General features: G+C 35.6%; 1 protein-coding gene across 2 annotated transcripts in view; it reads right to left on the bottom strand.

Moving 5' to 3' along the window:
- DIAPH2 (diaphanous related formin 2) overlaps positions 1-27720 on the bottom strand; it is an 859779-nt gene that overhangs the window by 374526 nt on the left and 457533 nt on the right. For both annotated transcript variants that reach the window (XM_068532463.1, XM_068532464.1), the window contains one exon: positions 19851-19980. In XM_068532463.1, the coding sequence (XP_068388564.1) occupies positions 19851-19980 (130 nt within the window). The remainder of the gene's footprint in view (positions 1-19850; positions 19981-27720) is intronic.

Here is a 27720-nt window from a genome sequence, read left to right as displayed (position 1 = left end):
CTGAAGAGGATAATATTGTTCCACAGCAGTTTAATTAGCACTTCGCTTTTTTTCCCCCTGAATGTAAAAGGAGGGACTTCTTTTTTCTTTCATGCAAATAATAATAATGATAATAATAATTACAATAATAATAGCAGAGGAAATCAAGTACATGAGTCCAAACCTCTGGCAAAAGCAGCAGTGACAGTCACTGTTTATTTTTTATTTATTTTTTTTATTGGGGTATAGTTGTTTTACAATGTTGTGTTAGTTTCTACTGTACAGCGAAGTGGAGTTCCCTGTGCTATACAGCAGGTTCTCATTAGTTATCTAATTTTATACATATTAGTGTATATATGTCAATGCCAGTCTCCCAGTTCATCCCACCCTCCCCTTTCCCCTCTTGGTGTCGATACGTTTGTTCTCTACATCTGTGTCTCTATTTCTGCTTTGCAAACCAGTTCATCTGTACCATTTTTCTAGATTCCACATGTATGTGTTAATATACGATATTTGTTTTTCTCTTTCTGACTTAATTCACTCTGTATGACAGTCTCCAGGTGCTGCAGTGCTCTGAACACTCACAGCCGCAAATACCCCGCACATGTGGATAGCTGGCTGTGAGCACTGTTGAAAGGAACAACGTCAGAATTTAACGATCTGGAGAATGATGTAGAATTGATTTAGTGTATATTAACTATTTCTAGCAGAATCTGAAAATTCCTTATGGGAGATAGAGCTCTTTGTTTCCTCCAATCTCAGATATTTGCTTATAATTTAAACATTACAGCATTTCAACATGAATATGGTCCTAAACATCATCTTGCAAGTAGCCTTATTAATTACAATCATTTCCCATTGTAATGCTATGGAAGACCAGGGTAAGGCACAGAATGAAGATGATCAAATGATTATGGTTGGTAGAGAGGCAAGAAAAAAGCCTGTTTATAGCTATACATTTCTTTTCATATATAATAAATCATGAATGTGATTGACTTCACACAAGATTGTATTTAGAGGCAACTCTGCCATGATTAATATCCATGGAAAATTAAATTTTATTTTGCAAACTATTTGAACTTCACAAGCCTTTAACATCACTGTAAGGCTCAGCATATACTTTTATGTGCTAACTACTTTAAATGACAGTAACTCTTAGAGAAATAATTAGTTTTGAGAATGGAAATACAGCTAAAACACAAAATACAAATATGCTAATTGTTTGACCCTGCTATACACTTGTTTTGGAATTTGATCAGACAGACTAAATACTTCTTTTCTTTATACTTCCTTCCAAAGTTAACTGATGATACTAAATCATCAATTCTAGAACTTTTATTTAACTTTGAAGTGTTAGGGATACGACACTGCTGATGCTAGAAGTAAAATCCATTCAGGGAATTGTGTGTTTTAAAAACCAGATACAGGTGATTTCAAATTCTTACATATATTGTTTGGGTACAATATCTGCACACAAATATTATTTCCACTGTTTTTGCAAACTGTCTCCCCATTGGTGGTTTCCTCACATCGCATCCCAAATCCAATAGATTTTTAAGTCCTGCATTTTTTCCAAAATCTCTCCTTTCCTTTCTAGTCTCACTGCTATGACTCCTCAGCTACTAAAAAGTAAGATTCCAGATCATGGAGGACTTGATATTATAATAAAATAAGATTTGACTACCTAATGAAAGAGTTCAAATTGTGTTTGTAAATCATTTTAAAAAATCCTCAAGTCTAAGAAATATGTTTCTTTCTGGGTGTTAATCCCATGTCTATTAGTTTACTTACTAAAGATTTGACAATGTGGAAAATTCTGTAGCCTATATTGCTGCTTTTGTAAAACACTCATTAAGACAGAAAAACTGAAATGTCAGTGATCACTTTTGTACAATCTTCTCTGGGAGAAGACAAAATAAACAGGATAATAACTTCTAGTGCTAGACCAAATTCAAGATTAGGTGGTTATCTATCACGCAGATGGAGTTTACTAGGTGCATACCTGAATTTCATTTTTCTAGGCTTTATTTTGGTAAATAGTATTTCTCAAGTAAAGCAATTAGTTGGGCTGATGTTGGCTTACTGTTTTCAGGAACAACAGTTGCCTAACTTCATTATTAGCAATGCAAAACCTTTGAAAAAGTGTTGCTCAGTGCCGCATGGCAATGGTGTCAGGCCTTGGAAGATACTACTCTAATCATTACCACAAAACCCTTGCTTACTGTCTACTTGTCTACCTATGTTTAAACTGCATCCTCCTGTGATAAACCATAATGGAAAAGAATATGAAAAAGGATATGTATATATATATATATATATGTATAACTGAATCACTTTTCTGTATAGTAGAAATTAACACAACATTGTAAATCAAATATACTTCAATAAAATAAATTAAAAATAAAAAATAAGCTGCATGCATTTCCTGAAATTACCTGCCTGTCAATTCCCCAAACGATTATATTTCAGTGCATGAAAATATAATAAATATACAGACACACACATCAGTCTTCTCTTTAATAAAACGTTGCTGGTGGGACTTCCCTGGTGGTCCAGTGGTTAAGAATCCGCCTTCCAATGAAGGGGACGTGGGTTCGATCCCTGGTCGGGGAACTAAGATTCACAACAACTAAGCCCACACGCTGCAACTACTGAGCCCGCGCGCTCTGGAGCCCGTGCACCACAACTAGAGAAGCCCGCACGCCACAACGAAGGTCCCACGTGCCTCAACTAAGACCCAATGCAGCCAAATCAATCAATCAATCAATCAATATTAAAAAAAAAAAAAGTTGCTGGCTACAAGTAGGTATTTTGAGTAGGTGTTGAAGGGATTTTTAATGTTTAAAAATATGGTGAGTAGTTGAAACCATAAAACTCTTAGAAGAAAAATGGGGGAGAGCTCCTTGACATTTGGTCTTGGTGAAGAATTTTTGGATTTGATACCAAAAGCACAAGCAAAAAAATAAAAAATAAACAAGCAGAATTACATCAAACTAAAATGCTTCTGTGCAGGAGAGGAAACAATCAACAAAATGAAAAGACAACTTACAAAATAGGAAAAAATATTTGGAAATATATTTGATAAGGGCTTAGTATCTAAAATATATAAGGAACACATGCATATAAATCAATAGCAAAAAACCAAACAACCCAATTAGAAAATGGGCAAAGGGCGTGAAAATGTATTTTTCCAAAGAAGACATACAAATGACCAACAGGTATATGAAAAGGTGATCAACAGCACTAATCATCAGGGAAATAGAAATCAAAACCACAATGAGATTATCACTGTACACCTGTTAGGATGACTATTATAAAAAAGTCAAAAGATAGGAGGCATTGGTGAGGATGTGAAGAAAAGGAAACCCCTATACACTGTAGGTGGAAACATAAATTGGTACAGCTACTATGGAAAAACAGTATGGAGGTTCTTCAAAAAATTAAAAATAGAACTACTATACGATCCAGTAATCCCACTTCTGGGTATATATCCAAATGACAAGAAATCAATATTTTATAGAGATATCTGCGCCCCCATATTCATTACAGCATTATTCATAGTAGGCAAGACATGGAAAGAACCTAAGTGTCCATTGACAGATGAATAAGGACAATTTTATATATAAATTACACACACACACACACACACACACACACACACACACACACAAACACACATACACACTCCCTGGTGCCATGAGTTCAATTTTTTTTTTTTTCATTTCACACATAATTGAGATCATGCAATATTTATCTTTCTGTGTCTGGTTTTTTCATTGAGCGTAATGTCCTCCAGGTTCATCTATGTTGTTACAAATGGCAGGATTTCCTTCTCTTTTAAGGCTTAATAATATTCTATTTCACTTATATGTGAAATGAAAAAAAAAATTGAACTCAGTACCAGAGAGTAGACTGCTGGTTACCAGAGGCTGGGGGGTGAGTAGTGGGTGGGGGAAAAGGGGAGATTTTGATCAAAGGGTACAAACTTTCAGTTATAAGATGAATAAGCTCTGGAAACCTAATATACAGCATGGTGACTACAGTTAATAATAATGTATTGTATGCTCAAAATTGCTAAGAGAGCAATCTCAAATATTCTCACCACACATACATGTGCGTGCGTGCGTGCGCACACACACACACACACACACACAGAGGGTAACTCTGTGAGATGATGAATTGTTAATTAGCTTGTTTTTGGTATTCATTTCACAATACATAAATTTATGAAAACATCACATTGTACAACATAAATATACACCTTTTTAACTTGTCAATCATACCTCAATAAAAAAATACAGTGAGGAATACATATGGTAGAGTCTTAATGCCACCAAAACGGTGTCCATTTTCCTCAATGCTTTTTTCTTAAGAATTTCAATATGCTCAGAGTTCTGATTAGAAGATTCTGGAACCAAAGATTTATAAAATAAATAAAAGCTGTCATACATATTAAAAAATACAAGACTTTCTTGGCGATAAATCTTTGTGCACTTGCAGATCCTCTCAACCCCAGAACACTGCATACTATTTCATGTGTGTTAACCTCTAAATAACTATCTACAGTCCTCCCTTGGTATACACGGGATTGGTTCCAGGATCCCACACGGTTACCAAAATCCGTGGATGCTCTTATATAAAATGGCATGGTACAGTCAGTTTTCCATATCCATGGGCTCTGCATCTGTGGATTCAACCAACGGCGTATTGAAATTTGTTGAATCTGAGGATGCAGAACCCGTGGATTTGGAGGGCCAATTGCATGGAGTTTTGTGATGATCAAGAGTTTATCAGGGCTCATACATATCTACGTGTGTTTGCGCGCATGTGTGTGTGTGCGCGCGCACGCGTGTGATTTTCTGCATGTATGTGTTCATGACTACATTAGTATTTTTTTCTTTAAAACAAAGGCTCCTTCATAGGTAATACAAATGATACATTATGCACAGAACAGAACAACATCTGGTGCACTGGTTTAACAGAGCATATCTAAACATTGTACTTATCATTATTCTTTACAGTTTCAATCAAATTAAATTCTTCTCCATGCTGGAAGTTGCGGAGGCACTTTTATGCCCTCTCAAATGGGTGTCCTCCTAATTCACTCAAAAGTACCCTATCAGTTACGTGGATCCCTGGCCCCAGGGTTTGGTATTTTAGCCACTTCTCTTGACTATCCACTCTCACTCTCTTGGTGATTGAATCCACTCACACGGATTTAACTACTATCTATGTCCTCGTCACTTTCAAATGTCTATCTGTCTCTAGCCCCAATATCTCCATGAACTCCAGACTCCCATATCCAACTGCCTACCTGATGTCTCCATTTTGATATCTAATAGGTATCGAAACCTTACTATGACCAAAACTGAACTCCAGATATTCCTAACTCCCAAACCCAGTCCTTCCACAGTCTTCTCCACTTCGACTGATGGCAAATCCATCTTATTTCAGTTGCTCTATTCACAGCCTTTGGAGTCATTGTTGAAGAATCATACTGTCATACTCCTCTTCCTATTTATAAGCAAATTCAGGTGGCTTAATCTTTAGAAAAATAGTAAGTCTACATTTCTCATAAGCTCCACCACTGTTACCCTAATTGACGCTAACATCTTTCCTCACTTGATCAACTTCAGTGGTCTCCTGATCTCCCACTACTCTTGCCATATTGCAATCCATTTCTCCACTTGGCAGTCTGAATGATTCTTTTAAATATAAGTCAGATCTCATTACTCCCATACTCTCAACCTGCTAATAGTTTCCCATCAGACTCTGAATAAAAGCCAAAGTCCATTCCAGGGCCTACAAAGTCATACATGCTCTTGCCCGTGGCTACACCTCCAACCTCTTTTCCTATCACTCTCCCCGACCACTCACTGGTTCCCTTACTCTCCTTCAACTACAATATGCACTTAGAAGACTCAGCGAATTTTGCATTTGCTGTTTCCATTGCTTGAAGTATCCTTGACTGAGATATGAACATGTCATGTTACTTCAGTTTAATCAAGTTTCTGGACAAAGGTCACCTCCACAAAGAGGCCTCCCTGACCACTATATGTAGTACTACAGTACCCTCTGTCATTCTCTATTCTCTTATCTTGCTTTATTTTTCTTCATAATACTCATGACTGAAGGGAATTATATTGTTGTCTGTTTTTCCCATGAAAATGAGAACTGTGTTTTATTCATAACTATAGCCCAAGGGTCCAGAATGGTGCTAGGCATATGATCGGTGCTCAATAATTACTTGTTCAGGAAATGAGTGAATCAATGAATGAACTGTATGATGAGTTATTTCTTAAAATTATTTCATGATTATAAATATAAATACACAGTCGATCCTCATTATTCATGGATTCCATATTTGTGAATTTGCCTACTTGCTGAAATCTGTAACCCCAATCAATACTTGCAGTGATTTTGTGGTCATTCAGAGACATACACACGTGCAGAGTGGTGAAAAAATTTGAGTTGTCTTGGGTGCATGTTTCCAACTGAGGTTGAACAAGGGGACACTGTGCCTTCTTGTTTCAGCTCTCACACTGTAAACAAGTGTCCTTTTGCAACCTATTTAGTACCACATTTTTCTCATTTTTGTGTTTTGGGTGGTTTTGCTTTTTAAAATGACCCCCAAGCACAGTGCTGAAGTGCTGTCTGGTGTTCCTAAGTGCAGGAAGGCTGTAATGTGCCTTACAGGGAATATACTTATGTTAAATAGGTTTCATTCGGGCGTGAGTTATAGTGCTGTTGGCTGTGAGTTCAATGTTAATGAATCAATCATATATATTAAATATAGTATCTTTAAACAGAAACACACATAAACAAGGTTATGTATTGATTGCTTGATGAAAATTGTGTGACCAGAGGCTCGCAGGAACCTAACTCTGTATTTCCCGTAGAAGCAATGATTCAATATTCCCTAATTCAATGTTTACGATGACTTTATAGAACATAACTACTACAAGTAACAAGAATCAATTGTATATACCACACAGAAGACACAGAAAACACAAAAATACTACTGACAACAAATATTACTGTTACGTATATTATGATTAATAAAATTTGGATCTTATTGTCTATTATTTTACTTGAATTTACTGTATTATTTGTATTCACCATGTCATTAAAGTTCATTGAAGGCTTCATTTTATTCAAAATATATTACATTATATGTATGTTCTATGATTCATTTTATTATTTCTCTTAATTCTTAGCTCTTCTGGATATTTCCAATTATTCACTGTTACAAATAATGTTACAAATGAAATTTTTGTGAATAAATCTTGGTACCCATTTCTGATCATCTTCTTAGGACAAATTAAATGTTTGCAGTTAGCTTGAGGCTCTTGATACATTTTCCTTTCTGAAAAATTGAGGTCATCTTGAACTTGGACCATTAATGCATATGTATCTCCCCTATACCACCTGTGTCAGTACTGAGTATGTGACAGTTTGTTTTTAAACTTTGTCACTTCAATAGCTGAAAAATTGTATATTATTGTTTTATGTGTATTTCTTCTATTACTGATGAGGTTGAATATTTTTGGTATGTTTGTCTTCTGAGAACATTCTGTCCATGTGCCATTTGTCCACATGGATGGCACATGTATTAGAATTGTTTCTAATGAATTTCTAAGTTGGGATATCAACTGAAATAATTAATAGAGAAGTGTAAGATATAACTCATTTTCCTTTGAAGAACTCCTATTCAGTGTGATTTCTAATAGTAAAAGATACATGAATAAATGCCCAAATTAATTTACAGCATGCCCCACACTTCCATGGAATATACAGCTGAAGAAAAAGGGATATATTTAAAACAAGGGATACAAATGTGCAACTCAGGGACTGTAAGTCCTTATACTATTAGAATTAAATAAACAAGTGTTCAGTTGGTGACCATATCCCTCAAGAAGGGTGAGCAACAGAGATATTCTTTGTTCATCACCACAGGGTGTTACTACTCTCTGTGAAAATGTAGAAGGAAAAATGAATTGAATGAAACCCTAAATCCTGACAATACCATTTTATATATTTATCAGTTTACTGTAGTTTTAAAGTAAAACAATAAGTGTTTGTATTTATACGATTTCATTGGGTGTTTCTAATGGTAATAATTAATTTCCCATTAAAATCCAGAATTTATCAAGGTTTATACTGCCTTCTCAGTTTATCTCAAATTTATGAGTAAAAATTTCATTTTTCATATCTTTTTCAACTATGTTTTTGATATTACTCTCAGTGTTGTTATAATGAAAAGAATAAGTGATATAGAAGTAGCCAAAATCTTAGCTCTTATTAATTGTGTGACCTTGAGCACTTTATTTAATGTTTCTGAGACTCAGTCTCCTTTTCTCTAAAACCAGGCACACTGCAGTGCCAGGCACTTAGTAAGCCCTTTATAAATGGTAGTGGTTAATATTATCACTAGTATTAGAAAAAAATGCATAATTAAGTGAAGAAGCAATAGCTAGCATAAACATTAGCCTTGGGTTTTGTGCTACAAATGCAAGCAGAATCCATTCCTTAAAAATGCACGTAAAAGAAATGTTTTATTATCATTTGTATTAGTTATTATAATAATATTTTAAATTCACACCTTTTTTATGTTCCCCTAAACATTTACTATTAATTATTTAGAACATTCAATTAAAACTATATGTTTTTTCTTTTCTTCCATGTTTACACATACTAAAGACAAAGATATCCTATCAGAATAGGATATTGGAAATTTTATGATCAACTCTTAAATGTGGAATAATAATTCTTCCATCAGAGCTTGGAGATGTCATTCAAAATGAGATGAGCCTATGTGATCACGTTTTTAGAGTCTAATTTCAAAAAGACTACGAGATGGAAAAAAGTAAAAGAACATGTAAAGAAAAGAAAATTAATGACATCATATGTTATTTCAGAGTGCTTCATGATTTAACAAGTGAATTTTGACCTTCATTTTTTAAATGGGACCGAACAAACGTAAAAAACCTGATCAAAATCATCTGGAATTAATATCTTTATGCTAGCTTGAATAATAAATCGTTATTTACATATAACACTTTTCTCTTAAGGCATATCCACACTGAATATCTAATTTTATTATCATAATCACCTGAGGGATAAATATGACCATCTATATTTTTCAAATTAAGAAATGTCATGATACAATGAGGAAACAGGCACTGAGAGGTTAAGTGGCAAAACTATGATCCAACAAGTAGGTAGTAACAAAGTTGAAACTAGAATATATATGTTATGATTCTCATCCTTGGCCATACTGTTTCTAGCACGCGTCTCTTTCAGATATGACTGTACCAGAATTCTTTGCCACAGAGCTATTAGCTTCCAATAGGAGTCAGGGTTTTTTTCCCTCATTATTTCAATGACTCTTCTAATAGAAATGCCAGCTCCATTCTGACTGTTTAACGTGGAAATACTCTAAAGGAGTTTGGGTCATATAAAATTAGCATAAGTCAATATTATATTTGCTATTTACTATAATTTACCTCAACAACTTGTAGAATCCCAATTCCAGAAAAAGACCCAGTTAAATTCAAGAAATCACCCCAGCCACGTAGTCTCCTGTGTTCAAGCCACGTTTGAAACGTGTAAAAAATGGAGAATGGGGGCAGCTTTTTAGGTAGATCTGATACTGTTCTTTCCTCTTCCAAAATCCCCAACCCTAATATCCCTAAACCAGATTCATCCTTATTGATGAATCCATCAAAAGAACTGGTAGTGGTAAAAACTGCAGTGACAGTAACCAAGTTGATTACCAGATTCTACCAATTTCCCCTGGTGGTACAAGGGAATCTCCACTAAGGACAGGAGCCACCTCTTCCTATGATTCTGCCGTGGCGGCAGAGAGCTGGTTTTTTCTTCATTTCTTTCACTCTTCCCTCTTCCCTTACTCTCCCCTCTCTACCTTGACATTACTACTTAACATCAGTCCCTAAACCTCTTGCATCAAATACGTCCCTGTGTTTTACTTCAGGAGTCAATCACATTTTAACATTTGCTGTATGAAGATTCATTTTTCACCTAACAAGACTGTATCCACAAGGAGATTAAACGAGCAATATTCCCACATATCCTCTTTCCTGACATTGAAGCAAAGACACGATGATAACAATGACAGCAGTGACAGGTTCTTGGTGAAAATTTTACCTCAGGATGTGCTCGGGACATGTTAGGACTCAATAATGTACAAGACAGCATAATACTGACAACAGCTATGGAAAAGAAACGTTCACCTGAATGTTTACATGGCATATAATGTGCTTGGTGATTTTTTTAACTTTTTTTTTCCTTTTTAACACTAGAGTGTACCCATCCACTCTCAGACTAAAAGACACTTTGACAAAATCCTTAAGTGACATACAACTTGCTGAAAAACAGTAATTATTTACAATAACATCAGATCAACTCCGACAGCAGTTATTTATACAATGCATGTGATCATTATAACTAAGCACAGGTAAAAACACGAGGACCTTTTGAATTAAAATGTAATACCTTTCTCACTTTTCATCATTCATTACACATTTTAAAAATACAAATGACCGCCTATTAAAAAATGCTTTGTTGAAGCATATATCCCTCGTGCACACAGGTGACCAGCTGAATGAATTTTCACAAACTGAACACACCCATGTCACCAGGATCCAGATCAAGAAACAGAATGTGACCAGCACCCCAGAGGCCTTCACATGTTCCCTTCCAGCCATTAACCCACCCCAAAACTAACCATTTATAATGATTTCTAACATCCTATTGACAGATTAGTTTTGCCTTAAACAGCTACTTTTAAAGAAAACATTTTGAAGACCTGGGCTCAATGTGTAAGAAGTTGAAATTAAGTATCTGCAGATATATTTTAGCTATTTTAAGTACGCAGAAAGTTTCACTGGGGTTAAATAAAGATGGCAGCTAAGATCCGGTGGAGGTTTCAAAATCATTCACTGAGCTGAATTTACTATGCCAATACTGTGTTAGATTCTCCCTTGAAAAAGCAAACTAATGATAACATACATTATTTCAGAAAGCATCATGCCAGGATGCAGCCATGATGCAAAAGAGTATAGGATATTGTAATGCAAAAGAGTATAGGATCAAGCACCAAACTAAGAAGCTCAAGTAAGTACTATGGTAGAAGGGGGGAAGTGAGAGACGCCTGAAAGCCAAAGCAGCTGGGGAAGGCTTCATAGAGGGCCATCAAAAGATACATACATTAGGCTCAAAAGGGCTGAGTGAAGAGGGGGGGAATTTCAGTTTAGAAAAACACAGAAGCCTAGGCTCTGAGACAGGCTGGGCCATGGAGTTGGTGTGAGACAGATGAGCTATGCATACAGTTCTCTAGCAGAAAGAGATTCTGGGTTGCAAAAGCTAAGGTACCCTAACAAATGCCTGTAAGTCTATAAAAAATAGCTGACTTATATTGAAGCATTTTACTCAAGTCCAAATGGCCATGGTCTCTGCTTCCTTTCACTGTTCCCTGAAGATATGAATGTTTTCAATAGTTTCCTGTAGAAATGAAAATTAATTACAGGGTTTATATGTTATGAATTAAAAACACTGGTTGGTAATGACTAGATTACTGACCAGTAAGAAAACATGACTCTCTTTCCTAAGTCCTTTTGACATTTCAGGTTGAAAATATATTTTTTATGCATGTGTTGGACGTCTTGTGGTTTGTAGTATTTTAAAGAAATTCACTTTGTTTAAAAAAAAAAATTGGACCTAAGTGTCCATTGACAGATGAACGGATAAAGAAGATGTGGCACATATATACATGGAATATTACTCAGCCATAAAAAGAAACGAAATTGAGTTATTTGTAGTGAGGTGGATGGACCTAGAGTCTGTCATACAGAGTGAAGTAAGCCAGAAAGAGAAAAACAAATACCGTATGCTAACACATACATATGGAATCTAAAAACAAACAAACAAACAAAAAATGGTTCTGAAGAACCTAGGGGCAGGACAGGAATAAAGACACAGAGGTAGAGAATGGACTTGAGGACACGGGGAGGGGGAAGGGTAAGCTGGGACGAAGTGAGAGAGTAGCATTGACATATATACACTACCAAATGTAAAAAAAAATTTAGTGGGAAGCAGCCACATAGCACAGGGAGATCAGCTCGGTGCTTTGTGACCACCTGGAGGGGTGGGATAGAGAGGGTGGGACGGAGACGCAAGAGGAAGAGGATATGGGGATATATGTATACATATAGCTGATTCACTTTGTTATACAGCAGAAAACAATACAACATTGTAAAGCAATTATACTCCAATAAAGATGTTTAAAAAAAAGGAATAATAATAGTATCTGATGAAAATATAGCAAATATTTGAAAAACCATACTGAAAAAGAAACCTCATTTTCATTACTGGAAATGGCTATATCACCAACCCATTACTTTAAAAACTGACAAATAAAGGGAACAAATTGAGCATTTAGCCTAACTTTCCTGTATGAGCTATATTTCAGCAAAGCCAATAGTTGCTGAGGATAGTCTTTTACAGAACATTTCTAGCCAATAAATGCAGAAAGTATAGTAAAATTAGAAAGTCACCATTCTGCAACCTCTAATAAAATAATGGATCAGGGCAATAATCATCGTAGGTGCTAAGACCACTAGGTGAAATTTGATAAGGAACTTTATAAGGAAGAAATCAGGCTGACACCATCTGAAAGTGGAACATCCAATATTATGTCTCCTCATGTGATGCAACAAAAAGTACAAAGCACTTGCTTCAAAAAAAAAAAAAGAAAGAAAAGAAGAATAAAACAAAGAAACCTGGCTCTAATCAAGCCTCCAGTTCTAACTTCTCATGTACAAGAAATAAGGAGGCTAGCAAAAAAGTTAAACACCAGAAGAAACCAATCAGCCACATTCAGAATCCAGCACATTCTTCACGATAATTAACTTGGTTTATTCAATAAACAATAGCATTTTTTAACAAAAAAAGGAGAGACCATTATAAATTAAAAGAGTTAAAAATATAAAAACCAAATGTGATGTGCACATTCTGTTTGCACCCTGATTCAAATAAACTAACTCTAAAAAACACTTTTGAAATAATCAAGGAAACTTGGACTGGGTATTAGATAATGTTAAGAAATTGTTCATTATGTTAGGTATGGTAATCGCATTGATTTGTGTTTAAAAAAATATATGCCCTTATATGTCAGACATATATTATGCATATAACGTGCATAATAAACTAGTAACTCTAGTTAGATGATAGGATAGTTGGGATTTTCTTTAAAGGCTGAAATATACCTGCAAAAACACTATCACCGTCACCAGTAGTAGTAGTAGTAGTAGTAGTAGTAGTAGTAGTAGTAGTAGTAGTAGTAGTAGTAGGGATGGGAAATAAGGCTAACAAAATGTTTTATAATATGGAAACTGAATAATAGGTATACTAGGGTTCATTATATTTTTCTCTGTAATTCTGTATATGTTTGAAAATTTCCATAATAAAAATAATTTAAGCCTCAAAAAAAAAAAAAAAATGGGGGTGACCTGGTGAGAGTAAGGAAGAAAGTATATCAAACTGGAAAATGTATCAATTAGACTCCCTAAAACTTAGTATTCTTCTCAATTTTTATAAGATTTTTATGGTGTCAATATGATAGAATGCAATTCATTCAGCAAAATTATTTATTTGAAATAGTGCAGGAAAGGTCCAAAAAAAGCTAAACAATTTAACTTTGTTATTAAAATGATATAGTGGTACAATGTATACTCAGTTTTATTCAGACTGCTAACATCTAAGTAAGGTCAATTCTACTGACATTCTGTTAACATTGGTTTATTATCATTCTGTGCTTCTAAAAAGTTAGACCAAAACACAAAGTTGTTTTTTTTTTTTAAATTTTTATTGGAGTATAGTTGCTTTACAATGCTGTGTTAGTTTGTACTGTACAGCAAGGTGAATCAGCTATACGTATACATATATCCCCTCTTTTTTGGATTTCCTTCCCCTTTAGGTCACCGCAGAGCACTGCGTAGAGTTCCCTGTACTTTACGGTAGGTTCTCAAAAGTTATCTATTTTATACATAGTATCAATAGTGTATATATGTCAATCCCCATCTCCCAATTCATCCCATCCCCCCCTTCCACCTTGGTACCCATACATTTGTTCTCTATGTCTGTATCTCTATTTCTGCTTTGCAAATAAGATCATCTATACCATTTTTTTAGATTCCACATAATGTGCGTTAATATACGACATTTGTTTTTCTCTTTCTGACTTACTTCACTCTGTACGACAGTCTTTAGGTCCATCCACGTCTCTACAAATGACCCAATTTTGTTCCTTTTTATGGCTGAGTAATATTCCACTGTGTATATATGTACCACATCTTCTTTGTCCATTCCTCTGTTGATGGACATTTAGGTTGTTCCATGTCCTGGCTATCGTAAATAGTGCTGCAATGAACACTGGGGTGCATGTATCTTTTTGAATTATGGTTTTCTCTGGGTATATGCCCAGTAGTGGGATTGCTGGGTCATATGGTAGTTCTATTTTTAGTTTTTTAAGGAACCTCCATACTGTTCTCCATAGTGGCTGTACCAATTTACATTCCCACCAACAGTGCAAGAGGGTTCCCTTTTCTCCAAACCCTCTCCAGCATTTATTGTTCCAAAACACAAAGTTGAAATCTGCTAGGAAATCCTATGGTTTCATACTTTCTCACACCTTGGGTCCTATGAGTTACTGTACACTGAATGCTCTAAAACCAGTAGGATTTTGTCCCATAATTCAAAAGATTTTTCAATAAAACAGTAGACAGTATAAAAGTAATTTTTTTTGTTCAGTCATTAGAATAAAAGATGTTTCAGCAGTTAGATATTACGTTAAGACAGTTGGCTGCCATTAGTTCCTATGAGACTTTTAATCCTTACTGTTCACCATAAATCTTTATGGTTTGGTAGTCTCCATAAGTTTAGATACTCTCCATTAAGAGCTCGATTGTTTCCAATTTTAACTTTCTCCATGAAAGAAGTAAAACATGGACCAGGAAATATTGTTAAGTCATGGTGTCTTCTTTATTCTAACTTATCGTGTTTCTCCTCTTGTATTTACAGTAAACAGTAATTTTCAGGTTGCTATTCTCAACTTGTCAACTTCCCATAATGCCTTATTTTGAAATACGCCTGCTGTACTAAAAGGATATGCAATGATTCAATGTAGTAAACATTTATTGAGCATTTACTTCTCTCTGAGATGCTGGGCTAGCACTGAGTCTGTTGGGACAAATGGGGCATATTCCTTGCCACTGAGGTACTCAACCTAGGAGGTACAGAGAGAAGCATACAATGAAATAAAAAAATGCAAATGTGGCAGGTGCTGTATTACTAATAAAGCTGAAGTACTGCTGTGACGCAGAGAAAGGAAAGGGTATTTCTGTCAAAATGGGGATAGAGAGACTGGAGTACTGTATAGAGGAAGTGGCATTCATACTCCAGTAAATCTTTTATTTGGTCAGCGTTGATTTTCTATGTTTTCCGATATGTGAGCATGAATCTCTGTTGCATATTTTAGACCACAAAGGAAGGAAAAGTGGAGCTGAAATGTATGTAATAAAACAATAGACAAAGGTCTGCAAACCTTCATTGACTGTGTGATCGTGGGCAATTCCTTCGTCATTCTGGGCCTCAGTTTCTTCAACTGTAAAATGATGAATTTGGACTAAATGCCATCTTGGGTCTCTTTTAGCAGGGACGAGATGATCTCTAAAGCTTCTGCCAGCTCTGGAGTTTCAGAAAGTGTTGCTTTGTTTTTTTGCATTCCCCCAACTTTTTTTTAACTCTGCTATGATTTTACTTTTTTCTTTTCCTTTATCTCATAGATTTTTCCCTACAATATTTCCTCTAATCGAAACTTTCATCACGATTAATCCTGTGAAGAAGTCAGAGTGGGTAAATAGCTAATCAGAGTTACTAATATAGCATGGAAAGATGGCAGATTAGCAAAAGGTATGGTTGGTCATTAAAATTTATAATAGTTGATTTAAATCATAAGAAATTAACACTGCTTATAGAAAACTTAACCAGCTTTTATTTTGTAGGATGGCAGTAATTTAACTGAAGTGAAACCCATTTCGGAGGTATGCAAAACCTTAGGATTAATAGTACCTTCAAATACATTAATATAATTTTCTCCTGTTGAATGGAATAGTTTTAATTAAACTTTACTAACCCTTTTGTTTTAATCCCTGGAGCTGACCTATAAAACACTAGAGGTTTTACATCAAACTGTAAAAATCCTCAAAGCCGAAAGTTAAAGTGATAGCCACAGGGTGGGGAAAAACAATGAAGGATTTACAAACTAGGTCTAGTAAACCAGCAATGCTTTATACAATACAGATCTAGATATCTATTATATATAATTATATATACATATATAATCTTTAAAATTATTCATTGGGGAAAAGGTAATGGTGGTTTATCAAATATATTTTCAATATTTTAAAGGTATTAGATTCTCTATAGTAACCACTTTTTTTCTCTCTAAAGACTCATTGGTATGTCAAACAGGAATGAGAGGACCTGCAGATTTGTAATTTAACCTGGAAGAAAATGACCAGAGAAATATTATTTTATGAATTCCACTGGTAATAAGATTCCATTGTACTGTTTGAGTCTGAACTTCATAAGGGCGGCTTGCCTCCCCCACTCCCTGCAATAATAACTAAATAGATAAATAAATAAGTGAAACCAAAGCAAAACCAAACCACTCTCCAATTCTTTAGGCAATGCTTCATAAACGTTTCCCACCCAAGAGCCCCTAATGGAAGAGAAGATTGAACGTGCTCCCCAAGGGATCTGCGGCAAGTGTGAAATTTCTTTGAAGTCATCTGTCTTATTTTAAAAATTCATGCGAATTTTGCATTCCACTCCATAATATATCTCTGTGTTAATGTAAAATGATGTGTTTTCTCCCAATATCTTTGAGTTACTGAGCTCTAGGAAAATATGCTAAGTTTATACCATAGCTTTGCATCGTCCAAGACACACACAATTTTAGGAGGTTAGCTTAACAAGGAATGAAGGCAATTTATAAAATACATTTTTCCATGAATCCCACATATTTCTTACTTTCAGTTTTCTTTTCATTTCAAGGTAATTTTTTTTTCTTTGTCAGTTAATTTGAGGTCTATAACTTTAGTACTGAGCTGAAATACATTTATTTGCTATAGCAGACAGAAAAGATCCTTATTCTATCAAAACAGGTACTTGGGTTTTAATAATCAAAAAACACAGAAGGGGGGAGGGATACATTAGGAGTATGGGATTAATAGATACACACTATTATATATACAATAGATAGGCAACAAGGATTTACTATATAGCACAGGGAACTATATTCAATAGCTTGTAATAACCTATAATGGAAAAGAATCTGAAAAAAGATATAGGTATATATATAACTGAATCACTTTGCTGTACACCTGAAACTAACACAATATTGTTAATCAACTATACTTCAAAAAATAAAATAAAAAATAAAGACAGAATTTTCAAAGGTATAAGAAAAAAAACAAAAACAAAAAAATTGAAGATATTAGTAATCATACAATTATTCTTGAAATATGAGTTATATAACTCAATTATTAACTGAATTAGTTTCATCTTATCTATATCACTCCAGTTTAAAAAGACAGGTACTTTTTTCTTTTTGTAGGCAATCATTTCACAAGGAGATAGTCCAAAATCATGGAAAATGAATTAATATATAGTGTTGATCTATTTTTATTTTTGCTGGTTGGTTGTGAATATAGATATGCTTGCTATATACACAGTACTGGAGGTGACAGAATGTGATTCAAACAGGACTGAAATCTGTATTAAGCAAAGACGACAAGTTAGACTTCGACACCAAGGAAAAGTATTTAACTATAAATAAGAAGTTAAGTGGCTTGACCTTTCATACCACATTCTGTTTTTTCTTGCAAACTAAATTCACAAGTATTTTGTTCTAAGGCTTTAGTAGCAAAACGTTAAAAAAAAATTAAGGAAATGGATTCTGAACAGTGATTTGACAAACAATAGTCAGTTGTCTTAGAGAACAGGGCAGGTGAGATTTCCAGGCATATGATGCAGCATGAAATCATACACAGAGACAGGATTATTAAAAAGGAATAAAAACGGCTCAAGAGAAAATATTTCTGGACACATGAGAACTAGAAGGAAATGAAAGGGGGATGCAAGCAGGCAGAATGTACTTAAGAACTTGTTGAGTTGCAAACTCTGAGTCTGAATTTCATAGGGAAAGAAAAAGAACTAGTCAAAATAACTTGAGAATGGGGATTGCTGCAGCCCAAACAGAAAGATAGGAAGAGGATTTCAGGCAAGTCTTTCGAATACAATGGCAGGAAGACTACACGAAAGCAGAAATAAGCAACATACAACAGAGAGGTTTTGCTCTTGAAATGGATAGGAAGAAAGAAGTTGGTGATACTGTAAAAGAAAAATATGAAAGGATTTACCAAAAGCCCAGACGCAGGAAACAAACAAATAGAACTGAGTATAATACATACTTGGCTGAGACTAGAGGAACTATAGGTACCCTTATGATTACTCTCTTCCAACAAGACAACAGCAACAACTATAATATTCATTAAATTAAAAGAATTAAAGAAATTTCATTAACTTCAATAAATTCAAGAAATATGTTGAGGATGTGATCAACAATCAACCAGACCGGCAGAGATGACCACTGAACAATAGCACACAAACGACTTTCTGGGTTTTATAGACACACTTTTTTTCTCCTTCAAAGGACACTAACAGGTTTATATGGTTTGTAATAAACTCGGGAAACGTATATGCTTTTGAGTCCTTACTGAAAGTCCTCGGAGTTACAGAGAAGCAGAATTACTATAGTGCAGTTTCAAATATAAGATTTATGGCCTACTCTTCTTATCCAAGAGGGAAAATGTACTTCTCCACATACGTCATCTTACTTTCAAAAAATGTTTCCTTGACCCTTCCTCCTTTCTTTCACTTTTCAACCTCTTCTAAAAGTGGACAATACTTACTAACCAACAAAGCTAATCCATTCGAATTAAAGTCTTGGAGACATTTTTGTTCCTCCTCTCCTGTTCTTCACTGGTGCCAGGTTCTGCCCATTCTGGTCCTTCAATGATGCCCTGCCACCTACCTCATCAAGATCAGACTGCTTAGCATGACACTGAAGTCTCTGAAATGGCTACCTTACTGCTTCAGCCTGACAGTCAATGACTCTTTCACCATCCTAACACATTCCACCACTGTGCCTTCTCATATTGTCTGCTCTCTGGACAGCATACCCCTTTTCCATGTCAGTAAAAATCCTATTCTCGTGCTTCACCCTGTTGGCCTCCTCTTATCTATCCATTCAAAGGTTCTTTCTCTCTCATCTAAACCACAGTCCATTATCTTTTCCTGTAGCACTTCTCAAATTCATCTTTGTTTTATAAAGTATTTGTGTATATGTCTTTTCTTCCCTTCTAGATTTTAAACACATTCAAGCAAGAACTATCTCACGATCATTTTGATATCACCAAAGGCCCCAGAGTATGGTTCCTTTGCAAATAATATACACTTAAGTATTTATGAAATGAACAAATATACTATTTGATCAGAGATATGAAAGCTTCAATAACCTAGAAGCGCTAAAAAATAAAGTCGGTCAAAAGCAGGTCATTAAAACACACTATGCTGTCAAATATAAGCTAATGGAAACTATCTTCCTGCTTTTCTTATATCAGTAACCAAATAAAAATTACGATTAATGCTTATAGATTATTTAATCCTACCGTTTAAAATATTTACTTAGACAAGCTGTAGTCTCAAAGCAGTTACAAACCAATTACCTTTGCTTGCACTTTCTACATGTTCCAGTTCCTCAGGAAATTTCAGGATATCCCGGTATTTTTCCTCACAAATTTCAGCAATAAAATGCAAGAGGGTTGTCTTTTGATCTGCTGATTTAGTATCTCGGATCTGGAATGGAATAACGACAATATTTTTAGTATTTTTTAATAATATATAGAGAGAGACTTTTTCTTTTTTTAAAATTATTATTACTTATTTATTTAGTTTTGGCTGAGTTGGGTCTGTTCGTTGCTGCACGCGGGCTTTCTCTAGTTCTGGCGAGCGGGGGCCACTCTTCCCTTCAGTGCGCGGGCCCCTCATTGCGGTGGCCTCTCCCATTGGGGAGCACGGGCTCTGGGCGCACGGGCCTCAGCAGCCGTGGCCCACGGGCTCCAGAGCGCAGGCTCAGTAGTTGTGGCGCATGGGACCAGTTGCTCCACGGGCATGTGGGATCCTCCCGGACCAGGGATCGAACCCGTGTCCCCTGCATTGGCAGGCGGATTCCTAACCACTGCGCCACCAGGGAAGCCCGAGAGACTTTTTCTTAAACAAGAGAAATAAATGAATAAATGAACTCAATTCATTGTAACTAATTAAAATTTTTTTTAAATGTCTGGGGTAGTTCCTACTGGGGTCTAGTGACAGTGCTCTGGATTTTAAAATGAACTCCGCATTTTAAAAGACAGAAAGATGACCGAAAAAAGGAAAAAATTAAACATTAATCTGTATTTCTTAAAATGTCTAGATTATTATGGCAAAATGAACTATCCTTTTCATGAGAAAAGAACATTCACTTAAGTATTGATAATAATAGTCCAAGTGAATGTGTGTTTATGTTATCAGCATTCTGTTCTTTGCTTTATCACAGAAATATATTCTTGAAAGCTGGATTCGTCTGTGAGGTTATATTTATTTCTGGCCATTGTTGATGCAAATTAATGTAAAAGAGCAAGCACATTTTACCCTCGTTTACTTGCATGGGCCATCAAAAAAGAATAACTGAAGGCTTTTTATGCTGATTTATAAACAGAATCTGACCACACAATCGTGATAATATGCCAAATTTTATTTGTCTGCCTACACATTGTATCTTCTTTTCAGAGACACTAGAAAAGGGATGCTGTGGTTAGAATGATAAAAGTCTTGAAAGTATAGGACCAAAAAAACTCTATGATGAGAATCCAAGTGTTTTCTTTAATATAACTCTCATACTAGACTAAGCTGCAAATGAAATCAAGGATTTACTTAAAAACAAAGGATAAATATGGTATAAAGTATCAACTTTTCTCATTCTATTGGATGCTATAAGTCTATAATCCTTAGATGATGGGTTTGTCCACTGATGTTCATACTGATTTGGGGTTTTCAGCTTTAAGGATTACTGTTTAGAATAAATGAATATTCTTTGCAAATAGGTTTATGAAAAGGCTGTGGAGGATATTTAGGTAATTACAGAGTAATTTAATCCTTATTGTTTTAGTGTCTAAGGAAGAAAAATCGTATTTAATCAATCAGTCCCATACTTTTTGTGCTACAGCTTTCTAACAACTGTTACGTTCCAATGATATGAACAACTTAAAAGAAATGTTGGTCTTCAGGCTCAAAACAAACAGCCACAGGAAGCATGATGCTGATAACTGAAGTGGCCACAATGATTTCTTTTAGAATTTCTGGGATTACTATTTATCCCATGTAGGTAAAATATTTAAAATTTTGCATTAGTGTGCTGATCCACCAAACACTTTGAAGTACTACAAGGTTGAAATGACACAATTCAAGAACGAGCTATAAGAACAAAAAGCAACAAAAACCTCAAGGGCAACTTGTCTTAAGTAAGGCTTGCAGCTGTAGAAGAATCAATGGGAGGTTCACTTTCCTAAAGAGAGGTCTTTACCCGAGATTGCAGTGTTATATGTTCACAAAGTGCATCCCCTTCAGAGTATGCTGAATATTCCAAGTAATAAGGAAATAAACATTTTCTTTTTTTCTTACAAATTAATTGAATTCCTAAATCCTAAAATCCTAAAAATATTAGGAGCTTAGGGAAACTGAAGGCATATCTTCCTAAAGGAAAGGAAATTGATCTATATTTTGTGAATTCTATGGAAACAAATTATTCACACATACACACACACACCCCAACAACAAAAACCCACCCAATTTTTTAGGACACTAAATTGTACAAGTATATCATAATTTTTTTTTAAATGCACATGGTGAATACAAGAAAGGAAAACACAAAAATAGCACTGTGCTCATATGGCAATCTTCTGGGTGATCTAAAAATTTCCTTTTTGACATGCATGCTTATAAGTGCTTAATTTTCAGAAACTGTATTTGATAAATATTTATCCAGAAGGAGGGCCATAACTTTAATTCCTGTTAAAAAGTTTAGTAGAGTCAATGGTTACATTTTTAAAAGATAAACACTGCATAACATTTATACCATTAACTATTAAATATCTTTGTCAAAATCAGAAAGAGTGGTAGACAGAGTATGCATGTATTTTTTTAGAATTGTAACATTCCCTTCAAAGCGGGGACAAAGATGGCCAAGTGCCTATCCTGTCAAGCTGAGAAATATCTTGGTATGGTAGACAAACTGCTAAATTTGTATTGCAATATTTATTTTTTACATAACCTCACATCAGGAGTCCATCTTAAGGTTTCAAACTGGCAGGGAATATGTGGTCTTCTAAATTTTTCTTTATGTGCATGACACTTAGACCAATCATTTAAAAATGAATATATATATTATATATATATTTAATATATATATAAAGGAATTCCCTGGCAGTCCAGTGGTTAGGACTTGGCACTTTCACTGTTGTGGGCCCGGGTTTGATCCCTGGTCGGGGAACTAAGGTTCTGCAAGCCGTGCGGCGTGGTCAAAAACAAATGAATATATAATATTAAAATATAAAGGCAAAGCATTTCTACTTATTAAAGTATATTTACTTTGTATTATCATGTCTTCAGTCTCTCTTACCACATCTACACAGTTCACACGTTAGCCATCATCTCTCTCAGGACCTATTGTGTGGTTCGATGTCAAGTACAGAAGGCAATTAAGAACATTCACCTTCATCACTTCTAATGGCTAATGGCATTTATGCAATAATTTGCCCTTCCAAGTGTACTAGCTGGATATAGACATCTCTTGGGTTAGTACAAAGGTAATCTAATCTGAGTATGTTCAAAATCACTTCCAAAGTGTTTGGGTTAGTTTATTAAGAAATAAAATTGTTTTCCCTTTGATATCTGGTTAACTCAAAATTATGTTATTTTTACATTAACATCAAATATTCCAATAATACTTGTCCAGATTGCCAGAGTCTCACTGGTAGCTATTCCGTAAGCATTTCAAGGTTCACTCCAGCCAGCAGCCAAGTGCCATTTTGCATCCTAGACTGTGCTTTCCCTCTCACCAGCAACAGTTAGGCAGGGGTATGAGATAGATATAGGACTTCTCTTTATAACATGCAAGAGGATGAACAAAATGGTCACCCTATAATCCTCTGTCTTGTACATATTTTCAAACAATAAAAACAGAAACAGTAGTTCCAGAAATTGGAATTATTTGAAAAAACTAACATTTTATAATATCTTAATAAGGTGAGTTATCAACGAATGATAACAAAAAAAAGAGTAATTCACTATATTCACTGATAAAGTGCCATCAGTTAATAAACCACATAGCGATTTTAATTATAATCCTCTGACCAATAAATGTTACACATAAAGATTAATAACTGAATTTATACTAACTGTATCTACCTAATCTTTAATAACTTTCTGAAATGGTACATGAATACAAAATACCTTTAACAAATTAACACCTATTTCTCTAGCAAATTCTGATCATTTCTTTTTTTCTAATAAACAGGAGTGCTATATTATGAAAGATAATATTTATATGTGATGTGTTCAAATACATTTCCAAAACTTCAGTTAGGCAGATAGCAAAATATCTGAATAACTAATTGCCTTGTAAAAGATTTTTTTATTTTGAATACTCTCATTCAAGCCTGAAAACCTGCAGTCTCTGCCCTGTTTTTGAAATCAGGCGGTTTGAACACACAGAAGCCAGCACGCAGCCAGAGAGGCTGAGCAAACAACATTTTAATCATCTACGTCAGTCACACACAATCTTTCTGCGAAGGACCCCTTCTGTAGGTAATTTTCCCTTCTACTGAGATCTTAAGCCTATTTCTTCTTGCTCTGTCGTCAGTGGAAACTGAAAATAACTGGTTGCTATCCTCCGTATAACCACCTCAGAGAGTGAAAGCTCCCTTCTCAGGTGTCCTGTTCTCTTAAACCAAACAATTTCAGTTCATTTAACCTCACCACACAGATGTTAGTTTTCAAATGTTTAATTTTGTTAGGATGATTAGAACCCATTCAAAGTTTCCATTGCAAAGTCTCCCTTCAGCTACTAGAAAAGCACACAAACTTCTTGGTTTTACATTTAAGGCCCTTTTAGAGCTGGCCCTTGCCTACCTTTCTAATGTGTCCCCTGCTGCTTCCTGGTGCCTACCCTTCACTTCAGTCTGATTACAACTGCTTGCACATACCATGCAATGTCATACCACTGTGCTTTTGCACATCTTGTTCTCTCTCTAGACCCTCCTCTTTTTTTTTTTTTTTTTCTATCTGCCAAGTGAATACCTACTCAAATTTCAAGACTTCTCAACTACCCCCTCCTTTCTGAAGACTCCTCTAAGGAGTAATTGATGCCTTCCTTTGCCATATTCCTTCACTATAAACACTTCAACACAGTAGCTTCTTCCAGTCAGTATGAGCTCTTTCAAGGGAAGAGACCCTGTTTTACTAATTTTTATTATCCATGGTACCTAGGAGCATGCTAGGACATACTAGGGAGGCAATCAATGTTTTCTGAATGAAGATTTCTCTCCACTTGCGTGGGCTATAGAGCAATACTTCTAAATTCAACTCTACTCTTGTTAAGTGTGTGTGTGTGTACATACATATATATATATACAGAGAGACTGACCCCAAAGCCCAGACTCTTCCAGGACACCATATCTGTTGAGAGTTATGTGAGAGTGAATGCCAGAATAAAGTTACAACGTGCCCCTTGGGAAATGAAGCACTATACGTTTATAAGGGGAGACAGGAGCAAAGCAATTATGAATGTAGAAGTACATTCGATGATCCACTGTGGGCTGGACACTAGGGATCAGAGATAAACAATGCATGGTACTTTCAAAGCCTCAGGGAACCCAGAATTTAGGAGACAACACAAAATTATACAGAAAGGAGATGACGTAGGAGAGTAATTTGGTGGTAAATGTCAAGGACTGATAGAGTTAAAATGATAACTATGGTACATGTAAACAAAGGCAGAGAAAGGACAAATTCAAGACACACTGTGAAGACAAACAGGATTAAGTCACTGAAAAGAAATACCTGGGATGAGGGAAAGGGAAAAATCAAAGACTCCAAAAGTTTTTAGTTCTGGTGATTAAAAGAATGGTTGTATTGCGTCAATGATAAGGAAAGCGATAACTCTAGAGTAAGCTGGCTTTGGGAAGGAGGTGGCAGTTCATTTTTTAAACATAAGTGGTAGGTAGCTATGTGGAGCTAATCTATGAGAAGGTGGTCATGGCCATTCCACCCTCTCTGCTTCATTTTATCCTATATGATTTCACCTAATAATGCTTCTTAAACATCCGTATGATCACGTCACTCTCTTCCTTCAAAAAATCCAATGGTTCTCTACAACTCATATAATAAAGTTCACATTTCTAAACAGAACAGTTATGGAGCACAGACTTTGGATTCAGACAGAACTGGGTTTGAACCTTGACTCTACCATTCACTAGTTGTGTGACCTTGGGCAAGTGACCTAAACACTCTATGTCTCAGCTTTCTCATCCATAAAATGGGCATTAGATAATACTTGTAGAATTGAATAAGATCATGTATTATCATGACCATGATCATCATCCAGATTAGAAGTGATGAGAGGCTACTTTAGCTTCCCATCTTCACACAGAGTAAGTCATTACCATAACCTAAAAGTCCCTCTGTGGTCTGGTCCCCCATTACCACTGAGATCTTATCTCTAGCTATTATCCCTCAGCAGCCCCCTTCAACAATGCTGGCCTTCATTCTGCTGCTCCTTGAATTCACCAGGCATGTGTCTTACTCAGAGTCTGTGCGTGTGCTTTTTCTCTGCCTGGAAGGTTTCGCTTTTACTCACCTGCATGCCTAGTTCCTTCCCATCTTTCAAGATCTATACTCAAAAGTCACTTTCTCATTATGGTCTTTCCTAGCTACTCTATCTAAAATTGCAGTCCACTCTCAAAACACCTCTTACCTCTTTCCCTCTTTTATTTTTCTCCATAGCAATTATCACAAATATACTATGTACCCTATTTATTTATTTATTTATTGTCTGTCTCTCTCTGCTACAATGTCAGCTACACAAGTACAGGGTATTTTTTTCTTTTGTCTGCTTTGTTCACTTTCATACACTCAGCAACTAGAACAATGGCTGGCACATAACAGGCACTTAATACATATTTACTGAATGCACGGATGGATGAAGGTTTCCACCCATTTTCTTATGCTCTTCCTGACCTTAAATGCCTTCTTCCTTCATCAGGTGGTAGTAGCCTGTACCTCCTTTAAGGCGGAGGAGAACGAATATTTTTAACCCATCTGTCATGTGCTTATGGGTCAGACACTTTGATAAGTGTTTTATATGGGTCACCTTTTTAAAAAAATCCTCAAAAGAATTCAGTTACTTAGTTATTAACAAGCCCATTTTATAGGTAAGGGACCAGGTTTAGAGTGCTTAAGTAACTTGACCTAGGTAAACAGATAATAAGAGCTGGTGCCAGAACACAACATGGTAACTTATGTACACTGGGTGTCTAATGCATAGTGGACTGAATTAAGTGTCATGGATGATGAAGGTGATGGGAGTTGGGGGGCCAGGTCATTCAGGGAGAGCGGTGCTAATGATCCTCTCTTAACTTTCCTGAACAGAATTAATAAATTCTGTTTTTGTTTTCCCATAGTGCCTTATATATACTCTAGTTACAGGGTTTATTCCACAATATATAATTTTGTTTACGCAAGGAGTCTCACCTACCAAATTGTGAACTCCTTAAGAAAGAGGAATACATCAATTTTGTTCAGGAAATGTTTGTTGAATGAATAAATGCTACAGAGAGGCCAAAGATAATGAGGACTGACTTGATGAAATCTTCGGTGACCTTCAAGCACAGTTTCAATACAGTGCCAGGGGTGCAGACTTAAAAACAATGGACAGCCAGAAAGAGGAGGTAACATGTAAGGTAATTTATTCAAAATATTGATTATGGATAACAAATAACTAGATAATAAAGGGGGCAGCAGAGCTGGCAGCTGGAAAATGGGGAGGCTAGTAAGGAAGGTTATTATGATTATTTGTACCGAATACGTTCAGCATAGTTAGGCCTGTGGGGATCGGGCAATGGAAGAAATAAGAATTAAAAATCATGAGAAAGGAAAATGGACGGACATTGACTATTTCACTGGTTCTCAAACCGTGGTCCCTGAACCAGCAGTATCAGCATCACCTGTGAACTTGACAGAAATGCAAATTTGGGGGCCACACACCAAATTGACCGAATAAGAAACTCTGAGGGCAGAGTCCATCAATATGTGATTTAATACACTGGCCAAAAAATTCTGATAGCACCTCCAGGTGATTCTGAGGCATGCTGAAGTTTGAGAACCACTAGACTTCTTTGAAGGAGATTTCCAGGCAAGAAGATGCTTGGCAATTGTCCACAGCTTGCTTGGGCCTCTCATAATTACTTTCACATATAAAAAGTTGAAGTGCCGATATGATTT

Source organism: Eschrichtius robustus, chromosome X (genome assembly GCF_028021215.1).
Source record: "Eschrichtius robustus isolate mEscRob2 chromosome X, mEscRob2.pri, whole genome shotgun sequence".
Classification (NCBI taxonomy): Eukaryota; Metazoa; Chordata; class Mammalia; order Artiodactyla; family Eschrichtiidae; genus Eschrichtius; species Eschrichtius robustus.
Note: the sequence above shows the minus strand (reverse complement) of the source record. Positions and strands in the feature narration are given on the sequence as shown.